We start from the raw sequence: 21,017 nt of genomic DNA on the forward strand, positions 1-21,017 counted from the left end.
GGGCTTGTTCTCCAGACCCTTGATTATTTTAGTCACCCTCCTCTGGACACATTCCAGCTTGTCAATATCTCTCTTGAATTGTGGTGCCCAGAATTGGACACAATATTCCAGGTGTGGTCTAACTAAAGCAGAACAGAGGGGTAGCATGACTTCCCTGGATCTAGACACTATGCTCCTATTGATGCAGGCCAAAATCCCATTGGCTTTCTTTGCTGCCACATCACATTGTTGGCTCAAGTTTAACTTGTTGTTCACACGTACTGCTCTCGAGCCAGGCGCCCCCCATTTTGTATCTTTGCATTTCGTTTTTCCTGCCAAAGGGGAGTATCTTTCATCTGTCACTGTTGAACTTCATTTTGTTAGTTTTGGCCCATCTCTCTAATCTGTCAAGATCGTTTTGAATTCTGCTCCTGTCCTCTGGAGTATTGGCTATCCCTCCCAATTTGGTGTCATCTGCAAACTTGATGATTATGCCTTCTAGCTCTTCATCTAAGTCATTAATAAAGATGTTAAACAGGACCGGGCCCAGGACGGAACCCTGCGGCACTGTACTCATCACTTCTTTCCAGGATGAAGAGTAAGCATTGGTGAGCACCCTCTGTGTTCGTCCATTTAACCAATTACTGATCCACCTCACTGTAGTTTTGCCTAGCCCACATTGGACTAGTTTGTTTGCCAGAAGGTCATGGGGGACCTTGTCGAAGGCCTTACTGAAATCTAGGTACGCTACATCCACGGCATTCCCCGCATCTACCCAGCTTGTAGCTCTATCGAAGAAAGAGATCAGATTAGTCTGGCATGACTTGTTTTTGATAAATCCATGTTGACTATTAGCGATGACCGCATTTGTTTCTAAGTGTTTGCAGACTGCTTCCTTAACAATCTTTTCCAGAATCTTGCCTGGTATTGACGTGAGGCTGACCGGACGGTAATTGTTTGGGTCATCCATTTTTCCCTTCTTGAAGATTGGGACCACATTGGCTCTCCTCCAGTCTGCTGGACCTTCTCCTGTTCTCCAAGAACTCTCAAAGATGATTGCCAATGGTTCAGAAATGACTTCTGCTAGTTCCTTCAGTAATCTTAGGTATAGTTGATCTGGCCCTGGGGACTTGAACTCATTTAGAGCAGCCAGGTATTCCTGGATCACTTGTTTCCCAATTTGGGGTTGGATGTCCTCTAATTCCTCATCCACTCCATCTTGCTGAGGTTGAAGATGACTTTCTTTTTGTGAGAAGACCAAGGCAAAGAAGGCATGAAGTAGGGGAAGGAAAGGTAAGGTAGGGAGGGATGGAAAGAATGTAAGGATGGAAACGGAAAGGGAAAAAACAAAGCCCTTTGCGGCTGGGATTGGCAGCCTCAGTATGTTTCAGCTCTCAATGGCATTGGTGGTGATGGTAGCAGTATCCAAGCATTGCTTCTCTGGATCCTTGGTAGACAAGGACCCACTCCCTTTGGAAAGGGCACTGCATTGGCTATGGCCTATCCCTCACAGGACCTGGAGGCTGAGTTCCCCGTTGGCATTGCATTTGTGCCTCCGGGGCCCTGACCTACACTCTTTGAGTCCCCCACTGCCAGCACTGCCAAGCTGCTCTTTGTGGAGAGTCCACTTTCAGTAGCGGCACTTCGGCAGCAGATGCTTCAAGCAGCTGTGCTTCCAGTGTTTCAGCGGTGAGGGAACATCCAGCCAATTGGTGCCTTCTTACCCACCACCGTATGCTTGAAAGGGGAGGAAGAGGGAAGAGTAGAGCCCCTGACTATGCTTTTCAGAGCCCTAAGGACTCCTTAGAGCACACTTTAAGAACTGCTGGGCTAGGAACATTCACTGAAAAGACTACGAGGATCTCAAAGGATTCTCAGTCTGGTTGGTCAAAATCTACAGAACAGATCCACCAGTGGATAAAGATTTTTTTTTTACTTCATAGCCATCACACCATTACCCAAAAACTGAATAATAAATATATTTTCCTGTTTGTGTAGCTAAGTCTCCTTTTTGTAAATACATTATTACCATGTTATGCCATTAATTCATTGTGGTGAATAGTCAACAAAGAAATATATTTCAGCCTTCCCTGCCTTGAAAGGCTAGATGCATTTAATGAAGAAAACTGTAATTATTTTTTCTGCCTTTGACCCCACCCCCATAACATTAGAATTTGCTAAAAGCTTTCTGTGTGCATTCATAATTATCAATAATAATAATAATAATAGGCGCTAATGCATTTCTGCAATTTACCGCCTCTGACATGTAGGAATACAAATAATGTCCAATCTCTTACAGAAATGAATGTAGCATTTAAGAGGTCTGTCAGTAAAACTTCAGTTAACTATTGGATCTTGTGGCTACCAAAAACGAACACATTATATCTTTGTCTTATCCTTTAGGCCCCATTTAAAAGATTCCTTTAACTACAGAAAATCTTTTTTTCATTCAGTATTATAACTGATATTGATGACCATTGGAGAAGGGAAGCACATGTTATTTCAACAAAACAACTAAATGCTATGCAAAATCATGACGCCTCTCAAACTGGTTATTCCTGACACTTCAACTAAGCTTCTTTTTGCTGGCCGTGTTTTAAAGTTAGTTCTGCATGCCTTCTTCCCTAAGTGACACTGGAACCTGTTTCATCCCAATCTTTTTATTTATCAGTTCATGTCTTGCTGCAAGTGAAACAAAAATATCTCTCTCCTTCCACCTCCACCACTGTTACTGATATTCTGCATATCGTCCATTCAGGGTGTTAGACCAATCCTCCAGCCAAGAATACAACCTTAGCAGTCAATGCCAAATAAAGAGCCTCTTGAGTTAGCTATCTATTTTTGTGTGTGTGTGTGTACTGAGAAGCAGCAGTGGAGAGTCTAAAATTGTGATATGTTATTTCTGGCACCTACTCGTTATTCTGTATCTGGATTAGATGAAGGAAAATAAAGTCACTTCTCTTCTGACAATCAAAATCATTTTACTTGTATACCTGCCATAATTCAGCATACCTGTGAACATTAAATGATAACAGTCTTCTAAAACTACACACCTGTCATTTTACTGTGGAGGAAAAAGGAAATGACTGGAAAGAGATGCATCAACACATCCATGGTTTCTTCCTACTGAGTCTCTAAGTATATATCAGGTCTTGTTAACCTCTGGATATACTAACACACAATTTTCAGGGCTTGTTGTAGAATAAGAGTGGGAAGCATGTGACTCCAGTTACAACAACACAAAATATGTTAGTACCTGCAATCCAATCCCTACTTTATGGTAATACATTATGACCTTTTATACAACACACACACAAATGTGTGCTTTTTAAACAACAAAAATGTCTTGTAACCTTATTAAATAATTGCATTTCTTTTTTAGTTTTCTTGCATAGCCTACATGCAGTTCCTGAGACTTGCTTCTGTGGCCCCTAAAGCCCCACCTGGATAATCCCTCAGCCCACTTGGGTTTTTTTCCCAATAGGGTCAACCTTCAGGCTATATTTTCCCCCTAAGAACAGCTTTCTAGTACACAAAATGATCTCTAGGTCCCAAACAAGACACTTTCCCAGAACCCACAACCCTTTGAATGACACAAAAACAAATGACACAGTACTTGACTTCCTGTTCCTGCACAATTACTCACTACTGTTTGAGATTCAGTGCTAGAAAAGACTACTGAAATAAGAGTAATCTAGGAAGTCATAAACTATCTTCCCCACTGGAGAACAAGAGAGAGGGAGAAATATCATTGCTCATAAACATGATGTTTACTAAGGAATATTTCTTCTTCACTGCTAAAAAAAATTAATTCCACATCCACTCAAATAATGAGAAAGAAGACCACTTTTCTATTAATCCTATTGTAGGCTGCTATTTTTCTCAGATAAACTGACCATTAATATTGTCATGTATTTGTGGTTATAGCCAGAAGATAAAATAATGAAACATAGGAAGTGACTTTATATCCATCTTAGGACACTTCCAGACAGCTTCAAAATCCGTGTTGTAAAAGTGGGTTTAAAAATCCCAGGACCTGGCAGCAGGTCCACACGCAGATCCATCAGTCCTGGGATATGGTCCTCACTATACTGGCAGTCTTCTTTTGAAGTGGATCAAGATGGAGGGAGGATGGGGGACAGCCGTCAGAAGTTTTTTTAAAAAAAATAATTCCTTCTATGTGCTGGATTGTATATGCACACATGCGAATACCTTAATATAAATATAAGCAGTTTTGCATGTGCACATATTAGGTCCAGCACATAATGGAGGATTTTTTTAAAAAAAACTTCTGTGGGATCTCTCTTTTTCCCCAATTGTTAATTCAACCTCTGCTTAAGATTATAATGTGTAAAATAAAGCATTTCAGAAGATTCTAACTGCTTTGCATTTGTGCTTCCCTTGAACTACCTGTGTTCCATTTGATAGCCCAATCAGCTAATCAACTGTTTCAGGCTTTTTAAAAGTGCACATGTGCTGGAGCAGTCCACACAGGAGGGAGGGAAGGAAGGAAAGCATGTGCTTTGCATGACTGCAGGGATATACAGTCATGTAAAGGTCCACATTTTTCAGCCAGAATTGGATTATAAGCACACCTTTTCAATATATGCTTTTTGCCACTTAACCTGATCCCTCCTGCATTTTGGTTAAATATTGTTTAACCACCCACCCACCCCCTTTTTAACCTGGTTACTTCTAGATTTTACAGCATGTGTAGAAGGGCTCTTTGTCATTATTTATCTAGCTCTGTGTTATTAACTAAATTGTTTTTTCAATTCTGCCCATGGGTGACCAGGTTTTATGTTGTTTTACAATAACTCCAAGCTTGACCAACTAGGAGCTGGGCTGATGCAAAAGACCAATGCTCAGAAGTAATTAATAAAAAGTGATGTAATTTTTTGCTGCATCAATAGGAGAATCATGCCTAAATTGAGGGAAGTAAAAGTACCAATTTATTTTGCATTGGCCAGACCTCACCTGAAATAATGTCTCCAGTTCTGGGCACCACAATTTAAGAAGGACATTGACAAGCAGGAACAAGCAGAGAAGAGCAACCAAAATGGTCAAAGGTTTAGAAACCATGTGTTGCACTCTAAGACAGGAAAAAGCCCTCTGATTTTAAAACACACCACATGTTGAGTGAAGAAAAAATCCTTCTTTTATTGAAGCTTAGTAAAATAGCCAGTAGAAAGAAATGCTTGTAAGAAAATAGGAAAGTTCCAAAAAAGTAAAAGGTCAGTAAAATGTAGTAACTCAAAGCAATGTCTACAAAAGATATAAAAGCAATCCAAGGCAGTATTTATCCAGATAGGAATCAACAGGATGCAAAGACAATCCAAATGCTGCTAATCAACACTAAAAGGCTAGAAGTATCCACAAGAACAAGACCCCTTGCACAGGATTTCCACGGCACATGAACTTGATTTCCAAACAATGTCTGATCTAACAGGTTTTCCCTTGAAGTAAACCTTATATCCCAAAACCCAGAAACTGGTTTTGTTTTCCCCCACCCTTGGCTCTTATTTGATGAGGCTTTTAGGAGTGACGTAAACCTTGAGTTTGTTGTTGGCCCTGGCTGAACTCCAGCCGCCTGTTTTTCAACTCCCTTTTCTGGCTGCTCATTAAATTTTCCAGGTGTAAGATTGTTTTCCAAACCCAAATATTGAGAGCTCACAGAGAGAGGGAGTAAACCATCATCCCTATGCCCAGCGGGAATATTCTCATGAAAAACTGCCCTTTGCACTGGGGCCTCTCTGTCATTGTCTGCAAGAAAATCATTGACCAAGCCATCTCCATCTTGCACCTCAGCCTCGGCATCATCATTTTCCTCATCATTTCTCACAGCACTGTCTACATCACTGCCAACATCAGAAGCATCATGATCATCCTGGAACACAAACACAAGCTGATTTCCAACACTATTCCCCCCAAGCTCCCCCTTGCCCCCCCCCCCCGAGACCGGGGCTTAGATGGGTAAGCCCGATGGAACTGGGCAACCAAATCAGGAGCATGCAAATCATGAGCATCCACCCACAAACGCTCCTCTGGTCCAAAACCAGTCCAGTCCACCAGATACTGTAGTCTTTCATGATTGTATCAAGAATCCAAAATGTCCTCCACTGCAAACTCCTCCCCATCCCGCAGTATTGGAGGAGGTGGTGATCTTCTACCTGCATCTTGCACCTTGTTTGCCAGCCGTAGCAAAGACCATTAGAACTTGGGATGAATCTGCTTTCCTCTAGGAAGTTGTAACTTGAATGTTACTGGATTAATTTGAGCCACCACATGGTAAGGACCCAAAAACAGGGCATCCAACTTCCAGCAGGGTCCCTGTAGGGGCAGGTGTTTAGTGGACATCCAGACCTGGTTGCTCACTTGTATCTCCGGACCCTCCTGCTGGTACTGGTCAGCAACACGTTTGTAATCCATCTTGGCTTGCTCCAACTGAGCCTTGAGGACTTGTACCGCTGTCAGTTCCTGTAACCAATCCTCTGCCCTGTGCACATCCCCCGATTCCACCACCACTGGGTAAAAACAAGGATGGTACCCATAGTTTGCAAAGAAAGGAGCTTCTTTAGTGGAACTTTGTGTCAAGTTGTTGAATGAGAATTATGCCAAGGAGAGCAGGGACGACCAATTGTCCTGTTGGTAGTTTACATGACAATGTAGGTATTGTTCCAAAGTTTTTATTTATTTATTTATTTATTTATTTATTTCGATTACTTCTACCCCGCCCTTCTCACCCCTGAGGGGGGACTCAGGGCGGCTTACAAAGAAGGCACTATTCGATGCCTATGTCAAATATACATGCATACAAAACAGCAATTAAACAGTTAACAGGTTAAAATCATCAGTACATAACACAATCAGTAAACTAATCTCATGCTCAGTGTTCAGAGTTCCATAAATCCAGGTAGCATTAGTCTTCTCCATCTGTCCATCTGTCTGAGGGTGATGAGCTGTAGACATCCGGGCTTCAATGCCCAGCAGCCGTTGCACGGCTTTCCAAAATTGAGAAGTGAATTGAGCTCGTCGGTCTGTGACAATACTCTTTGGCAGCCCGTGTAAGCGAAAGACATGATGCAGGAAGAAGTTCACCATTTCTTTGGCCGTAGGTAAACCGGCGTAAGGAATGAAGTGAGCCATCTTCATGAATAGGTCCACCACCACTATCACAGTTGTAAATCCATTGGACTCGGGCAAGTCGGTAATTAAATCTGCTGAGATAATCTTCCACGGTCTGGTCGGTGTGGGCATTGGTTGCAGCAGACCCGCCGGTTTGCCCACTTGGTGCTTTGCCTGCTGACACACTGGACAAGTGGCTATGTATTTCTCCACATCCCTACAAATCTTCGGCCACCAGAAGTTTCTCAATATCAACTGCATGGTTTTGAACAGTCCGAAATACCCTGCTGGACGGCTATCATGACATAACTTGAGGATTTCTTCCCTCTCTGGTCCTGGAGATATGTATACTTGTGAGTGGCAGCATAAAGGGTTCTTCACATGAAAAGGGAACTGCACTCCCGTACCAGTTGCTCTTAGACCCACAAGTTTTCCTCCTGTCGAGCTCAAATGCGCTCCGACAAGGAAGCGTAGTCAGAAGAAGTCACTGTCTTACTCACGTTCACAGGAGGTGTCTCGATTTTCTCCTCTGGCACTGAGGACACCACAAAGTTTTCAGGACGCAGCAAGTACAACTCCGACGTCTCTGCTCGGCCTCTCGTGTACTCCAGTTTTCTCGACGAAGCGTCCGCTTGCTTGGTCTGCGCTGGAGTCACATAACGGATCCGGAAGTCAAAATGTTCAAACAACAAAGCCCAACACTGTTGTCTCTGGTTTAGCTTGCACGCCATTTTTAAATGTTCCAAGTTGCGGTGGTCAGTGTGTACTTCTGCAGGATGGTGTGCCCCTTCTAGCCAGTGTCTCCAGGTCTTGAATGCCATCTTGGTAGCCAGCAACTCCTTTTCCCAAATGGTGTAATTCTTTTCTGGGGCAGTCAGCACAGGGCAACAGATCCTCCCTGTTGGGCTGTAGCAACACGGCCCCAACCACCACACCCGAGGAATCTGCCTTCACCACGAAAGGAGTCTGAGGATCTGGATGCTGAAGGATCAACTGTGAAGTGAACATAGTCTTTGGAAACCAACCTCCGCAGCCTCTGTCCACTGGAAAGGCATTTTGCCTCTCAAACACTGCGTGATAGGATCTGTCCACTTGGCAAAGTCTGGAATGAACTTCCGATACTAATTGGCAAATCCCATGAATCTCTGAATGTCCTTCTTACTGATGGGAGCTTTCTACTCCACCACTGCATCAACCTTGGCGGGTTCCATGGCGATGCCTCAAGACAAAATGTGGTAGCCCAAAAAAATCTGCTTCAGTCAGGTCAAAGGCGCGCTTTTTTCAACTTAGCATAGAGTCCATGATCTCGCAAGAACTGCAACACCGCCTGCACATGTTGGTTATGGGTTTGCTGGTCTGGAGAGAAAATCAGGAAGTTGTCCAATAAATCACCAGAAAACAGTCCAAAAAGTCACGGAACATGGCATTCACGAAGTGCTGAAACATGGTGGGGTTATTACAGAGCCCGAAGGGCATCACGAGGTATTCCTACACCCTGAAACATGTCTGGAAGGCAGTATTCTACTCATCCCCCCTCCCAGATGCGGACCAAGTTTTAAGCTTCCTTGAGGTCTAGCTTGTTATAAACCTGAGCACCCCGTAATCTTTCCAACAACTGTGGGATGAGCAAGTAGCAGTTCCGGATCATGATATTGTTCAACGCCCGATTGTCATTACACAACAGCAACTCCCCTGACTTCTTCTTGACAAACAGGACTGGGTGCCTGCCAGCAACTGCGAGGGCCGGATAAATCCCTTGCACAGATTTGTATCCAGAACCCCCCGGAGAGTGGCCAACTCTGATTCCAAGAGGGAGTACAAGCATCCCCGAAGAATTGGGGCACTCGGCACCAAATCAATTGCACAATCATAGGGTCAATGAGGTTGCAGCTTCTTTGCCTCCCTCTTGCTGAAGTAGTCCCAAAAATCAGAGTAATTTTTTGGCAAAGTAACAGGGTCTCCATTTCCTGGGCCTGACAGACTTGGGCCACCAGACAATTCTGGTGACAATATTCTGAGGTGAATTGTAGTTCCCGTCATCCCCACAAAATATGAGGGTAATGAAGTGTCAGCCATGCCACCCCCAACATGATGAGAAAATGGGAAACCTTGGTCACCAAAAAGAAAATGTCCTCAAAATGTTATCGAACCCACATCTTAGTAGGCACTGTCCATTGGCTCACCGGCCCTGATTTCAAAGTCTGGCAATCGATGCTCTGCACCACCCTGGGGTCTTTTAAGTTCTGGTATTCCAACCCCAATGAATCAGCATACTCCCGGTCAATTAAGTTATTGGTCGCATCTGAGTCCACCATGGCATGGACCAACACTGGGCCTTTCTTGGCAGACCACAGAGTGACCAACAACAGGAACAACTTTCCAGTTTGAGGCTCTGAGGGGTGAGCAGCGAGCAAGCCAACGAGCCTCTCTAGGCCCGGTCGAACCCTTCCCCCACTGGCTGGGTGAAGCCTTCTCCCGTCTCCAGAAGTTCCGCTGTCTCCCATCTCGAGAAGTTCCACTGTCTCCTCAGCACCGGTCACTTCTTCACAGGGCATTCGTGAGAGAAATGTCCAGCCGCCCCACAATACCAGCAGAGGTTTAATTGCTGGTGCTTGGTTTTCTCAGCTGCATCAATTTTGGGGTGTACATGACCCAACTGCATTGGTTCCTCCTTGTCCCTGTGATCAGCTGGTAGGGCAGGCCATCATGGGATGCGGGGCCCCGAGCCTGGGGCATTCACGGTCTTAGTGGCTGCACGCTCTGGAGTCCCATGGCCCCACTGATGCTATGTGAGGATATTGCTATCCAGCCACAAACATAAGGTAATTAATCCATCCAAGGAAGCAGGAAGGTCAGCACGAAGCACTTCCCCTTGTAGCTCTGGATTCAATCCATCCCAAAACTGTCCACGCAAAGCCACATCATTCCAGCCCACTTTTGGTGCCAGCACTTTAAAATCAGCAGTGTATTGAGCCAAAGGCCTGTCCTGTTGCAGCAGCCAATGCAATTTACGATTGGCCAATTTCTGGGTCACTGGACACCCCCAGGTAGTTTGAATATAGTCCAGAAAAACCTGTGCTGTATTTACCTCAGCTGCTTTGGCATTAATCAGAGTAGTGACCCATAAAGCGGCAGGGCCTTCAAGAAGACTGTAAATAAAAGCTACCTTGAGTTCCCCTGTCGGAAATTCAGCTTCCCTAGCAGCCAAATAGGAGAGGCATTGTCTTTTGGAGATCAGCACAGCAGCTGCCTCCCCCTTCACAAGCATTGTACGACACTTGCAACACACTTCATTTATAGAGCCTCATGCCACCAATCACATGATGCACACTAATTCCATAGGGTCTTCGTAATTAACTGTGCTGCATGCATCCTATGACACTTTATCATAGGAGGCTTCCTATGTTCTGTAGGGAGCAACGGCACCAGTGGGGGTGGGGGGGGGGGTGAGCTGTGTGGCAGCACTTCCCTGTGTGTAATGGGGAAGTGGCACTGCAGGTAAAGAGGGGCATGGGCCAATGGGATTAGCCCGCTGTCTTACGGATTCGCCACAGAGGCTGGCAAATCCATCTGCTGCCCTTCATCAATGTAAAGTCCTAACATATGAAGCAACTAATTCAAATGACAGGAAAAGGAATTTCACATTAGGAAAAACTCCTTGATGGCAATATCTATTCAACTGTAGGATATGCTGCCAGGAGGCTTATGGATCCTGATGGATTCCTGATGGCTCTTGGGGAGTTTCCCGCCACCGTGGTAGGTGATCCTGTCGATGCCTTGGTCGCTCTCTGGAATGGGGAGATGACTAGGGCAATAGACACGATTGCTCCAGAACGTCCCCTCTCAAGTAGCCGAGCTAAACCAGCCCCTTGGTTCACTGAGGAGCTGGCAGTGATGAAGCGAAGGAAGAGGGAACTAGAAAGCGTGTGGCGTTCAGATCTGAGCGAGCCAAATCGAACACGGTTTGTGTCCTTTTTAAGGGCATATGCCGCGGCAATAAAAGCCGCAAAGAAGACTTTCTTTGCGGCCACTATTGCGTCTGCAAAGAACCGTCCGGCTGAACTGTTCCGAGTTGTCAGAGGCCTTTTAAAACCCACCATTCAGGATGGGAGCCCTGGTGACTCGGCAGCTCGCTGTGAAACCTTTGCTCAGTTCTTTGCAGACAAAGTCGCTTTGATCCGCTCTGGCCTCGATACCATATTAATGGCAGTCTCTGAGGATGTAACACGAGCACCTGCTTGTCCAATTTTGATGGGTTCATTTCAATTGGTGAAACCCGAGGATGTGGACAAGATACTTGGAGGAATGAGGGCAACCACATGCATCCTAGACCCCTGCCCATCCTGACTTCTAAAGGAGGCCAGAGGGGGATTGGCCGAGTGGGTGAAGGTGGTGGTTAATGCCTCCCTTCAGGAAGGCAAAATTCCAGCCAGCTTAAAACAAGCTGTAATAAAACCGCTGTTGAAAAAACCATCACTGGACCCCACTCAATTCGTCAACTATCGGCCTGTTTCCAATCTCCCCTTTTTGGGCAAAGTCCTGGAACGTGTGGTGGCCTCACAACTCCAGGTATTCTTGGTAGACACGGATTATCTGGATCCGGCACAGTCTGGCTTTAGGCTGCGACATGGTACCGAGACAGCCTTGGTCGCCTTAGTGGATGATCTGCGCCGGGAGCTCGACAGGGGGAGTGTGTCCCTGTTGGTGCTGCTGGACCTCTCAGCGGCCTTCGATACTGTCGACCACGGTATCCTTCTGGGACGCCTTGCGGGGATGGGTCTTGGAGATACTGTTTTACAGTGGCTCCGGTCATTCCTAGAGGGCCGGTCTCAGAAGGTGTTACTGGGGGACACCTGTTCAACTCCACAACCTTTGTCTTGTGGGGTTCCTCAGGGCTCAATACTGTCTCCCATGTTGTTTAACATCTACATGAAGCCGCTGGGGGAGATCATCCGGAGTTTCGGGGTGCGATGTCATCTGTACGCAGATGATGTCCAACTCTGTCATTCCTTTCCACCTGCTACTAAGGAGGTTGTCCAGGTCCTGAACCGGTGCTTGGCCGCTGTGACGGTCTGGATGAGGGCGAACAAATTGAAACTGAATCCAGACAAGACAGAGGTACTCCTGGTTAGTCGCAAGGCCGAACAGGGTATAGGGTTACAGCCTGTGTTGGACGGGGTCGCACTCCCCCTGAAGACGCAGGTTCGCAGCTTGGGTGTGATCCTGGACTCGTCGCTGAGCCTGGAACCCCAGGTTTCGTCGGCGACCAGGGGAGCATTTGCACAGTTAAAGCTCGTGCGCCAGCTGCGCCCGTACCTTGGGAAGTCTGACTTGGCCACGGTAGTCCACGCTCTGGTTACATCCCGTTTAGACTACGTGGGGTTGCCTTTGAAGACGGCTCAGAAGCTCCAACTAGTCCAACGTGCGGCAGCCATGATACTAACAGGAGCGGAGCGCAGGGAGGATACAACTCCTTTGCTGCACCAGCTCCACTGGCTGCCGATTTGCTACCGGGCTCAATTCAAAGTGTTGGCGTTGGCCTTTAAAGCCCTAAACGGTTCTGGCCCAAGCTACCTATTAGAACGTATCTCTGCTTATGAACCCACCAGGACTCTAAGATCTTCTGGGGAGGCCCTGCTCTCGATCCCGCCTGCATCACAGGCACGGCTGGCGGGGACGAGGGACAGGGCCTTTTCTGTGGTGACCCCTCGGCTGTGGAACACCCTTCCCATGGACATTAGATCAGCCCCTTCGTTAATGGTGTTTCGAAGAAAACTAAAAACCTGGCTGTTTGAACAGGCGTTCGGTTAAACAATGCAATGTACACGATGAATATAGGAAACGGAATTATGGAAGACGAATTGGATCACGATTCTAGTTACGAGACGTTAATGTGTTGTTATTGATGTGTCATTTTGTATATTATGCTGTTAATGGTTTTTAAATTTTCTATGCTGTTGGATTGACTTTTGCTCTTGTTGTAAACCACGTTGAGTCGCCTACAAGGCTGAGAAATTGCGGTATACAAGCAAAGTAAATAAATAAATAAATAAATATGGTGGAGTCTCCTTCTATGGAGATTTGTAAACAGGTTAGATGGCCATCCCCTGAGAGTGTGCTGATTGTGTATTCCTGCATGCAAGGGATTGGATTGAATGGTTTGTGTCATCTCTTCCAACTCTATAATTCCACTTCCAAACAAAGCCCACCAGGTTGTAGAGCAGAAGTTAAAAAGAGCTATTTCAACACCTTTGGTATGAGACCTCTGCATATGAGCCTTTCCTTAGCAATTTTGCAATTTCCTTAGCAGCATTCACACACTTTCTGTGACAGGTGGTCACTAGAAGAATCACCCTCCAAAATTATTTAGATTATAAGCATGTGGGTAGCAGCTACAGATGTAAATGGAAGGTTATATCTGCTATAAATAGACAAAGGACACTCAAGAACTGGTTTCTTTCCCATTTTTTAAATTCCGTGAATATAATTTAGGATCCAAGAAGGGAGCATTTGTTTTATTGCTGCAATTGTTAGATGACTGAGAATCAGAAATCCTTGTCAATCCATTGCAAATCGCACAATGATCTATCATTGATCCTGATTCCACTTCTCCCCATATATGTAGGAGCTCTCCAGGGCTTCGGAAAAAGTCTTCTTAAATTTTAATGAGAAATATCAAATATCAAGAAAATTTAGCAGGCAAAACATCTATGCCATTATTGCTTTTTGAATGTATTTTATGCAGTGTACTGACTCAAAAGGTAGTACGATAATGAAGAACGGTATTTAAAATGTTTAAAGTAGAGCAATTACTAAATAACATTGGTTGAAAGTTAGGTTTGTACTATCATGATACATCTAATCTGGAATCACTCGCATTAATCAACGTCTGATGAATATTTACAACACAATAGATGCTTGAGAGCTAGGCTGATAAAATCTAGAGAAACATATGAGCAATTTCACCATGAAAAAGGAGAGATAAAATAAAGGTTACCTGCCGCAGGTCTAGCGTGATGGTCACATAATGATATTCCATCCCATTCTGAATGCTGGGGCTTTGCCACCAAGTATTCTTGCCATCAATTGCATTTGTTATTGGGTGTCGCACTGTTAGACCAACAATAAAGTGCACATTTATTAAGATTGAATGGCTTTCCATTTTCATCTCCCCCACTATACTATTTGTTTTAGAAGCCCATGAGCACTAAATTACCATGTAGAATTATAATTATAATGTAACAAAATTATTTGTTTCCCAGTGCTTATTACAGCACACTGCAGACTTTAAAAAACATCCCCAACCTTTATTTTAAAATACATTTCAAAGACATATTTGGATTTGAAAGGTGAAGTTAAATATACAGCAGTTTAACACTAAACAAAAAAAGAATGCTTCACAATACATCTGCTTGGCATTTCTACACATAGAGTATCCAAAGCACAGTTGTTTAATTACAATGGTTGGGTTATAGGTTACACCTGTGTACTATAGGTTTTGGCATCAGGAGCTGCTGCACAGAAATCACCATTAATTTCATGTGAAAACGTTTCTCAAGCATATCTCATTAAAATGAATAGTAAATATTCATTTGCAGCATTGTTCCATCAAACCATATGATGGCATGGAGTGAGAAAGAGAGGGAAAGAGAAAGAGGGAAAGAGCAGCAGCAGGAGGAGATGAGCCATACTGGAACCCTTTCGAATGTTGTGTCTTCTTTTGCTAGTAATAACTGCTAGAATTTAAGGCTGTACCCACACTGCAGAATTAAAGTAGTTTGATACCACATTGACTGCTATTGCTCAGTGCTATGGAATTCGGGGATTTGTACTATTTTTGAGATATTTAACCTCATCTGTCAGAGTGTTTTGATGTCACAACAAACTATGACCCCCAAGACTCCATTAGATGGTGCTATGGCAGTTAAACTGGTCTAATGCTGCAGTGTGGATGGTCTCCCACTGAGAGATGGGAGACAATGTCCAAAATATATTTTAGATAACAGAAGTTTTTAATCATTCATAATGTAAATTGTGTGCCATAATACAAATAGTGGACTCAATCTCTTGCATGAAAACAAACAAGATATTCCTTTTACAATTACAATCCTAATGTTTTACTATAACAGGAATTAGCTATGAGTAACATATGATACTAAACTACTGACTTCAAAGTTCTATGTTTACTGTCCAGGCGTTACTGGCTTCTTCACATCTATTCCAACTAATACTTCAATCTGGATCATACCTGAATACATAGCTCCTCACTACTAGGTAAAGACATCTAGCTAAAAATCAGTGCTTAGAGTCCTACGGGAAATAGTTTCTGGACTTCACATGTATATGTGAAACTGCAGATAACAGTGAACCTTTTTGAATTGAAGGACCTAGAAAATGCTTAGAGATGGCATATTTTGTCAGACATGGATAAATAAAACCACATATACCAATTTGCAGATATGGGGGTTATCCTCTAAATCCCATTAATAGAAATATGTTTTAATATATGTTTTTGACATAATGTTTTATAATTATGTGTTTTTAACTGTGTTGTGTCCCATCCTGAGCTTTGAGAAGAGGTGAGTAAGAAATTTAAATTATTACTATTTGATACACCACAAAATTAATTTTTGTTGTAGCATTATCCTGCATTTGGGCTGAATAAACTACAATTCATTTAAATCTGCTAACCAACCTGATAATCTTTAGTCTCATAGATTTGTATCATATCCATGTTTAATAGAAGGAAAGGAATCCTGACTCATTACTGAAAAAAAGTAGAATGCCTAAAAGCACAATTAAAAGGAAATTGAAAGTGCAATTAAACCACTTTTTTGAGAAGGTATGAGGGTGCAAAGCTTAAAATGGCAATTTTTTTTATAAACCATACATAAACATCAAATGATTCAACAGCACTAGGAAGCATTCTCAATGGCATGTTATAAAACCAAGGAGAAAAGTGAGTTATTATTGGATTCATTTTTGTATTTTTAAAAAGATACTAAAGGCTGGAGAAAGAAGAACCTTTGCACTAGGTTGTCTATGATCTTTTTATACCGTGTCTGATCTTTTTTTCAGAAATGAGCTTAAAAGTATCTTAGGGGTGGAAATCAGTGGTAAATCAAACCCAGGTTTCCAAGGTGATAGTGATAGAAGTTGCCTAATTGGAAATTTTGCTATCAGCCTTCTCAAGTCAAATTGATATGAGGGCTAGACATGAAAAGGAGGGATGAAAGATGAATGTACAATTAACTGTAATCCCATTACAGAAGTTTAATCTTAATTAATTTGAAACCACTGATTAATTGCTGGAATCCATTCTCTTATTTTTAAAAGGAAAGAGACAAAATATACTATCCACAGGCTGTTCAAATGGATAGTATTGCAGGCTTCACACACAGATCAGCCTAATGAATGACGAGGGAGTTTGCTCATACAGGCAACTCATCAAAGTGTGGTCTTTAATTTGTGCTCACATATGATTAACCAAGGAGTGTGTGTTCATTTCCTTCTACACAGCAATTAAGGGGAGGCGCACCAGGTCCACAAATTCCAAGGGGGCCATTTAAAGTCTGGTTACATTTCATGGCACTCTAATTAAAGCACTATCTTTGGGTAAATAAAACAGTTCATGTTACCTAATGAACATTTTGCAGACCTTAAATTGAGATGGTTTCTAATGAAAGACAATGTATTTCAATGTCTAGCTGCATTGCAGATTAGACAGACAAATTGCAATGCACAGTGATGTTGCAGAACCTAACGGGTGCAGTTTGTAGAGTGGGCCATAAAGATTTTAAAGCCCTCAGATTTCAGCAGAACTTGAAAAATATTATTTTTTCAGATTACAACTTTCAAAGTTCTCCAGCCTGCTTGGCTATTGGGATTCTAGGAATTGTAAGTAACTTCTCCACAACATAGACTTGTTAGAGGTACTGATGAATATAAAACCACAAGCAATCATATTATTCTTCTTTGAGTTTTCCAGAGCAAAAAAAATATGATATATTGTTTTTTGAGTTATGGCAAGTAATGTTACTGGCTCCATGTTGGGAAAACTTGAAAAGGGCTGGGAAAATGTCAAGCTTTGAAAGTTACTCAGAAAAAGGTCAGAATGATTGCAGCATATCCAAGAAGAAAAAATTAATATGCTGAAAACCTATTTGATGAGTAGATTCCCCTTACCTGATTAGGAGGAAGGCCCATAATCATATTTATCAACTTAGCCCATTGCTAGATATGGACCAAGAAAGGAGCATTAACAGTCCTGGGATATCTGTGTAATTTTAACATGCAAACATATGTATTCTTTGTTTTTACTATTAATATGAATTAAATGAGAGTTCCTGATAAACCTAGAAGAGTACTTCTAAGGAAAATGCAAGGACATCACTCAAAAAGGTAGACATCTGTTCTAAAGAAGATCTCTACTCTCCATAGAAAACAGTGATAAATGAAAATGGAGAGGGAGACAGAGAATCATGTGCACTTCAATAAAAGAAAAAATGACATAAATGATACAATATGATCCCTGTATACACAGGACTGGTGTGCATGGTCTAATTTACCTACATCTGACAAAATATATTATTTCTAGGCATTTTCTAGGTCCTCCAGCTTGACTGCATAATATTCTTGGGTCAGAAGTCCATCATGTCAGCATGGTTTACTATTCTCTGCATACAGAGTCCAGAAATCTCATGGGTTCAGTATTTATACCATGTCTAACTTCTGTTTTACTATGTAAATATTTTTTTTCTTCATGTCAGGAGCAACTTGAGAAACTGCAAGTTGCTTGTGGTGCAAGAGAATTGGCTGTCTGCAAGGATGTTGCCCGGAGGACATGCGGATGTTTGTTTTACCATCTCATGTCCCCAGCTGGAGCTGACAGAGAGAGCTCAAACCATTCTCCCCAAACTCAAACAGCTGACCTATCTGTCAACAGTCCTACCGGCACAAGGATTTAACCCATTGCGCCACCGGGCTCTCCTTATGTAAAGATACAACGAGTGCAACACTTTATTTATTCTTCTTTTAGAGTGGCTAAACCATGGCTCTCAGCTTCATCTTATTTGGCTCTTGGACTCATTTCTAAAGCTGTTTGCAACCAATTAGATTCCAGGATTATGTTTGTCCCTTTCCCAGGATTCCACTGAGTGGAGAAATAGGGAAAGGGGTGGCTGTGAAAATGGCAAGCTTGCTTATTTTCCTCCATGCCTGGCTTCAGCTCCACCCAACGTATAATAAAGGTATGACATATTAGTTCCAGTGGAATGTGGCTCTTGGCAGCCAATAACTATTTTACATCAAAGATGATGAAACATTCCAATCAGTACAAGAGTGAAACTACACAATTTAAAATATATTTCAGCATGTTGCCACTCCTATTTTCATTATTTAAATATTAGCTATGCTGCGGTCAGGGCAGGCTTAGGAGTAGATCATGTGAGAGCTCTTTAACCCTTTCCCCACATGCCTGAGTACAACTAATCCCCACCCCCACCCCCCAACACACACACACCTACCTTAAAGCTGGCAGCTAGACTATATCAATATTTTCTCCTATGTCAGTTGCAGCCAAGAGAAAAATGATTAGCCACAAGCACACACAAATGAAGTTAAAGTGTAACAAACATTTTACACTTACAGTTTGGAAATCTGCTATGCTGGTCACAGATCCGACATTGAGGATTTCTCACTGGTTGGCCAGGTACATGTTCCACTAACTTGCAGTACATTTCAGGACCTTTTGTACCACATGTAGCATTTGTGGTGATGAGGGCATTAGAAGCCAAGTTCAGCACTGCTGGAAACAAACCTAAACAAATAAAAATAAAAAATGATGCTGATGTGTCATAATACATTACATATAGAAGTGCTTTGCTACAATTAATAGTGCACATTCATATTATACTAATTTTGATTCTGTGATGTGAGTTAATTCAAGGAATTTGGGTAACTAACAGGGAAAAGGGAAAAGCATGGCAGCAGAACCTTGGTGAATTTTATCTTTAGGATTAATACCCTCAGAGTATGATTTTTTTTTTCTTTCCCACCTCTGTCAATGCACATTGGTGGTTGACGGAAATCATCTTTTCATGGATTTGTGATGGCAGCCTGTTGTTTTAAAACATTTTAAATATTCTATTGCATTTTTAAAATATTCACTTTGTTTGAATACATTTGTGGGCATCATTAAGTTGAAAACAAAACAAAACTTAAGAACTATATTTTGGGCAACATCTGCACTTATCCAATCAGGAGTACTGTGATCCTGAGTTGCCCCAGATGCTGCACAAGAACATTCCTGGCACCCTTTTAGTGCCAAGATGACTTGCTGGGACCACCACTGCTAGCATTTTTCCAACCAAAAGGGAGCACCCCACTTGAGCCTTGCTAGTGATGTTGCTTCTGATGTCACAATAAGGTGCCCAGCCATATAAACAGCAAAAATGTTGTTGCCAGCAAGGCTCAGTGAGGGAGATGCTTCTAGCCAGTTACATAGCAATGGTTCTGTTTACACTAGCTCAACCCAGCTGCTTACACCTCAAAAATACCAGAATCAAATAAAGGAATCCCTGGAATAAATTCCCCTTATTCTGGATTAACAGCTTGAAGCAGTGCTTCTTCTGTGAACCAGCCATACATAATGTGGACTCTTTGAAGTGGTTGTAAGATGAGTCTGTTTTATTTGGCCCATGTAGACACAGTCTTGGTAATATTCATCACATTCTCCACTTAAAAGTATATTTGTTGGAAGTGGGGTGGGGATCTCCAAATCTCAAGAAAACACTGAATCACATATTAGGAGTTGTCACTGCAATCTCAATCTCTGTGTGTTTGTGTGTGTGTAGACAGCTGGATTTTGTGTTTTTGCATGAAAGCTGCACTGCAATGTTACATCTGGCTTACCGCCTATCCCTAATTCTAGACTTCAATAGGCACAATACATAACCTCAGATAAAATTGTCAAGGATGGGTTTGAAAGTAACAGATTTCTGGAGGCCTTTCTTCTTCTCCTTAAAGAATTAATGCAGCATTATTCCTTCCTCCTGATCTGCCATCTCTCCAGTCTCTCTCTCCCTCCTGTCCCTGCAATTAACCTGTGTGTCATTTAATTACTGACCCTTTTGGTCATGGTACAGTTATCCTCTGACACTTTAAGTTAGTGACACCAGTGCTGCCTTTAAAAGCCATGTTAAACATATCACCTAATCAAGCCGTCCAATTAGCTGCTAACTTGTTCAATTTGTACAACCAGTCAGTCAATAGCAGGAACTGTTGAATTGCAGCTTACATCTTTACAGATTATATCCTAATTTTTATTGTATTTCAAATTCTATATTGTTGCCACTTGGGTTTCTGATCCTGCACCACAAATCATTTAGATATATTTATGGCAATCTTCTGGATACATAAGGCTACAATGCCAGTCTGATCTTAGACACTAAGCAGGGTCAGACCTGATTAGTATTGAGACAAATACCAGGTTCTATATGCTGTATTTCAGAGGAAGGCACTAGCAAAACCACCTCTTGAGGATTTCTTGCATTAAAAAAACCCTATGAGATTCATTGGATCACCATAAATCAACAGGCAACATGAAGATACATGTGCACACACATTGAAAGTGTAAATGAATCACTGGTGGCACCTTCAGATTAACTTCCAACCTCATTATTATGTTTGTTGCACTGGAGTATGAATAACATAAAAGCTAGAAATTATTTAAGCATAATATGAAGACAAGTTTCCTGTCTTCAGTTATAGAACATATAGTTTTATCTAATGGGATCAAGGTATAACTACATAATATGATTAGGCAGAAAATAATTTAAAACATAAAATGCTATGGGGAAAATATATTAGAGAAATATAAAATGACAAGGGGAAAAAGCCAGGGAGCATACATA

General features: G+C 42.4%; 1 protein-coding gene across 6 annotated transcripts in view; it reads right to left on the reverse strand.

Moving 5' to 3' along the window:
• Positions 1 to 21,017, reverse strand: part of LAMA2 (laminin subunit alpha 2) — a 557,898-nt gene that overhangs the window by 390,035 nt on the left and 146,846 nt on the right. For all 6 annotated transcript variants that reach the window (XM_060753336.2, XM_060753340.2, XM_060753339.2 and 3 more), the window contains exons 2-3: positions 18,752 to 18,922; positions 14,102 to 14,214 (exon numbers count right to left, since the gene is read on the reverse strand). In XM_060753336.2, the coding sequence (XP_060609319.2) occupies positions 14,102 to 14,214; positions 18,752 to 18,922 (284 nt within the window). The remainder of the gene's footprint in view (positions 1 to 14,101; positions 14,215 to 18,751; positions 18,923 to 21,017) is intronic.

This window comes from Anolis sagrei, chromosome 1, assembly GCF_037176765.1.
Source record: "Anolis sagrei isolate rAnoSag1 chromosome 1, rAnoSag1.mat, whole genome shotgun sequence".
NCBI classification, from domain to species: Eukaryota; Metazoa; Chordata; class Lepidosauria; order Squamata; family Dactyloidae; genus Anolis; species Anolis sagrei.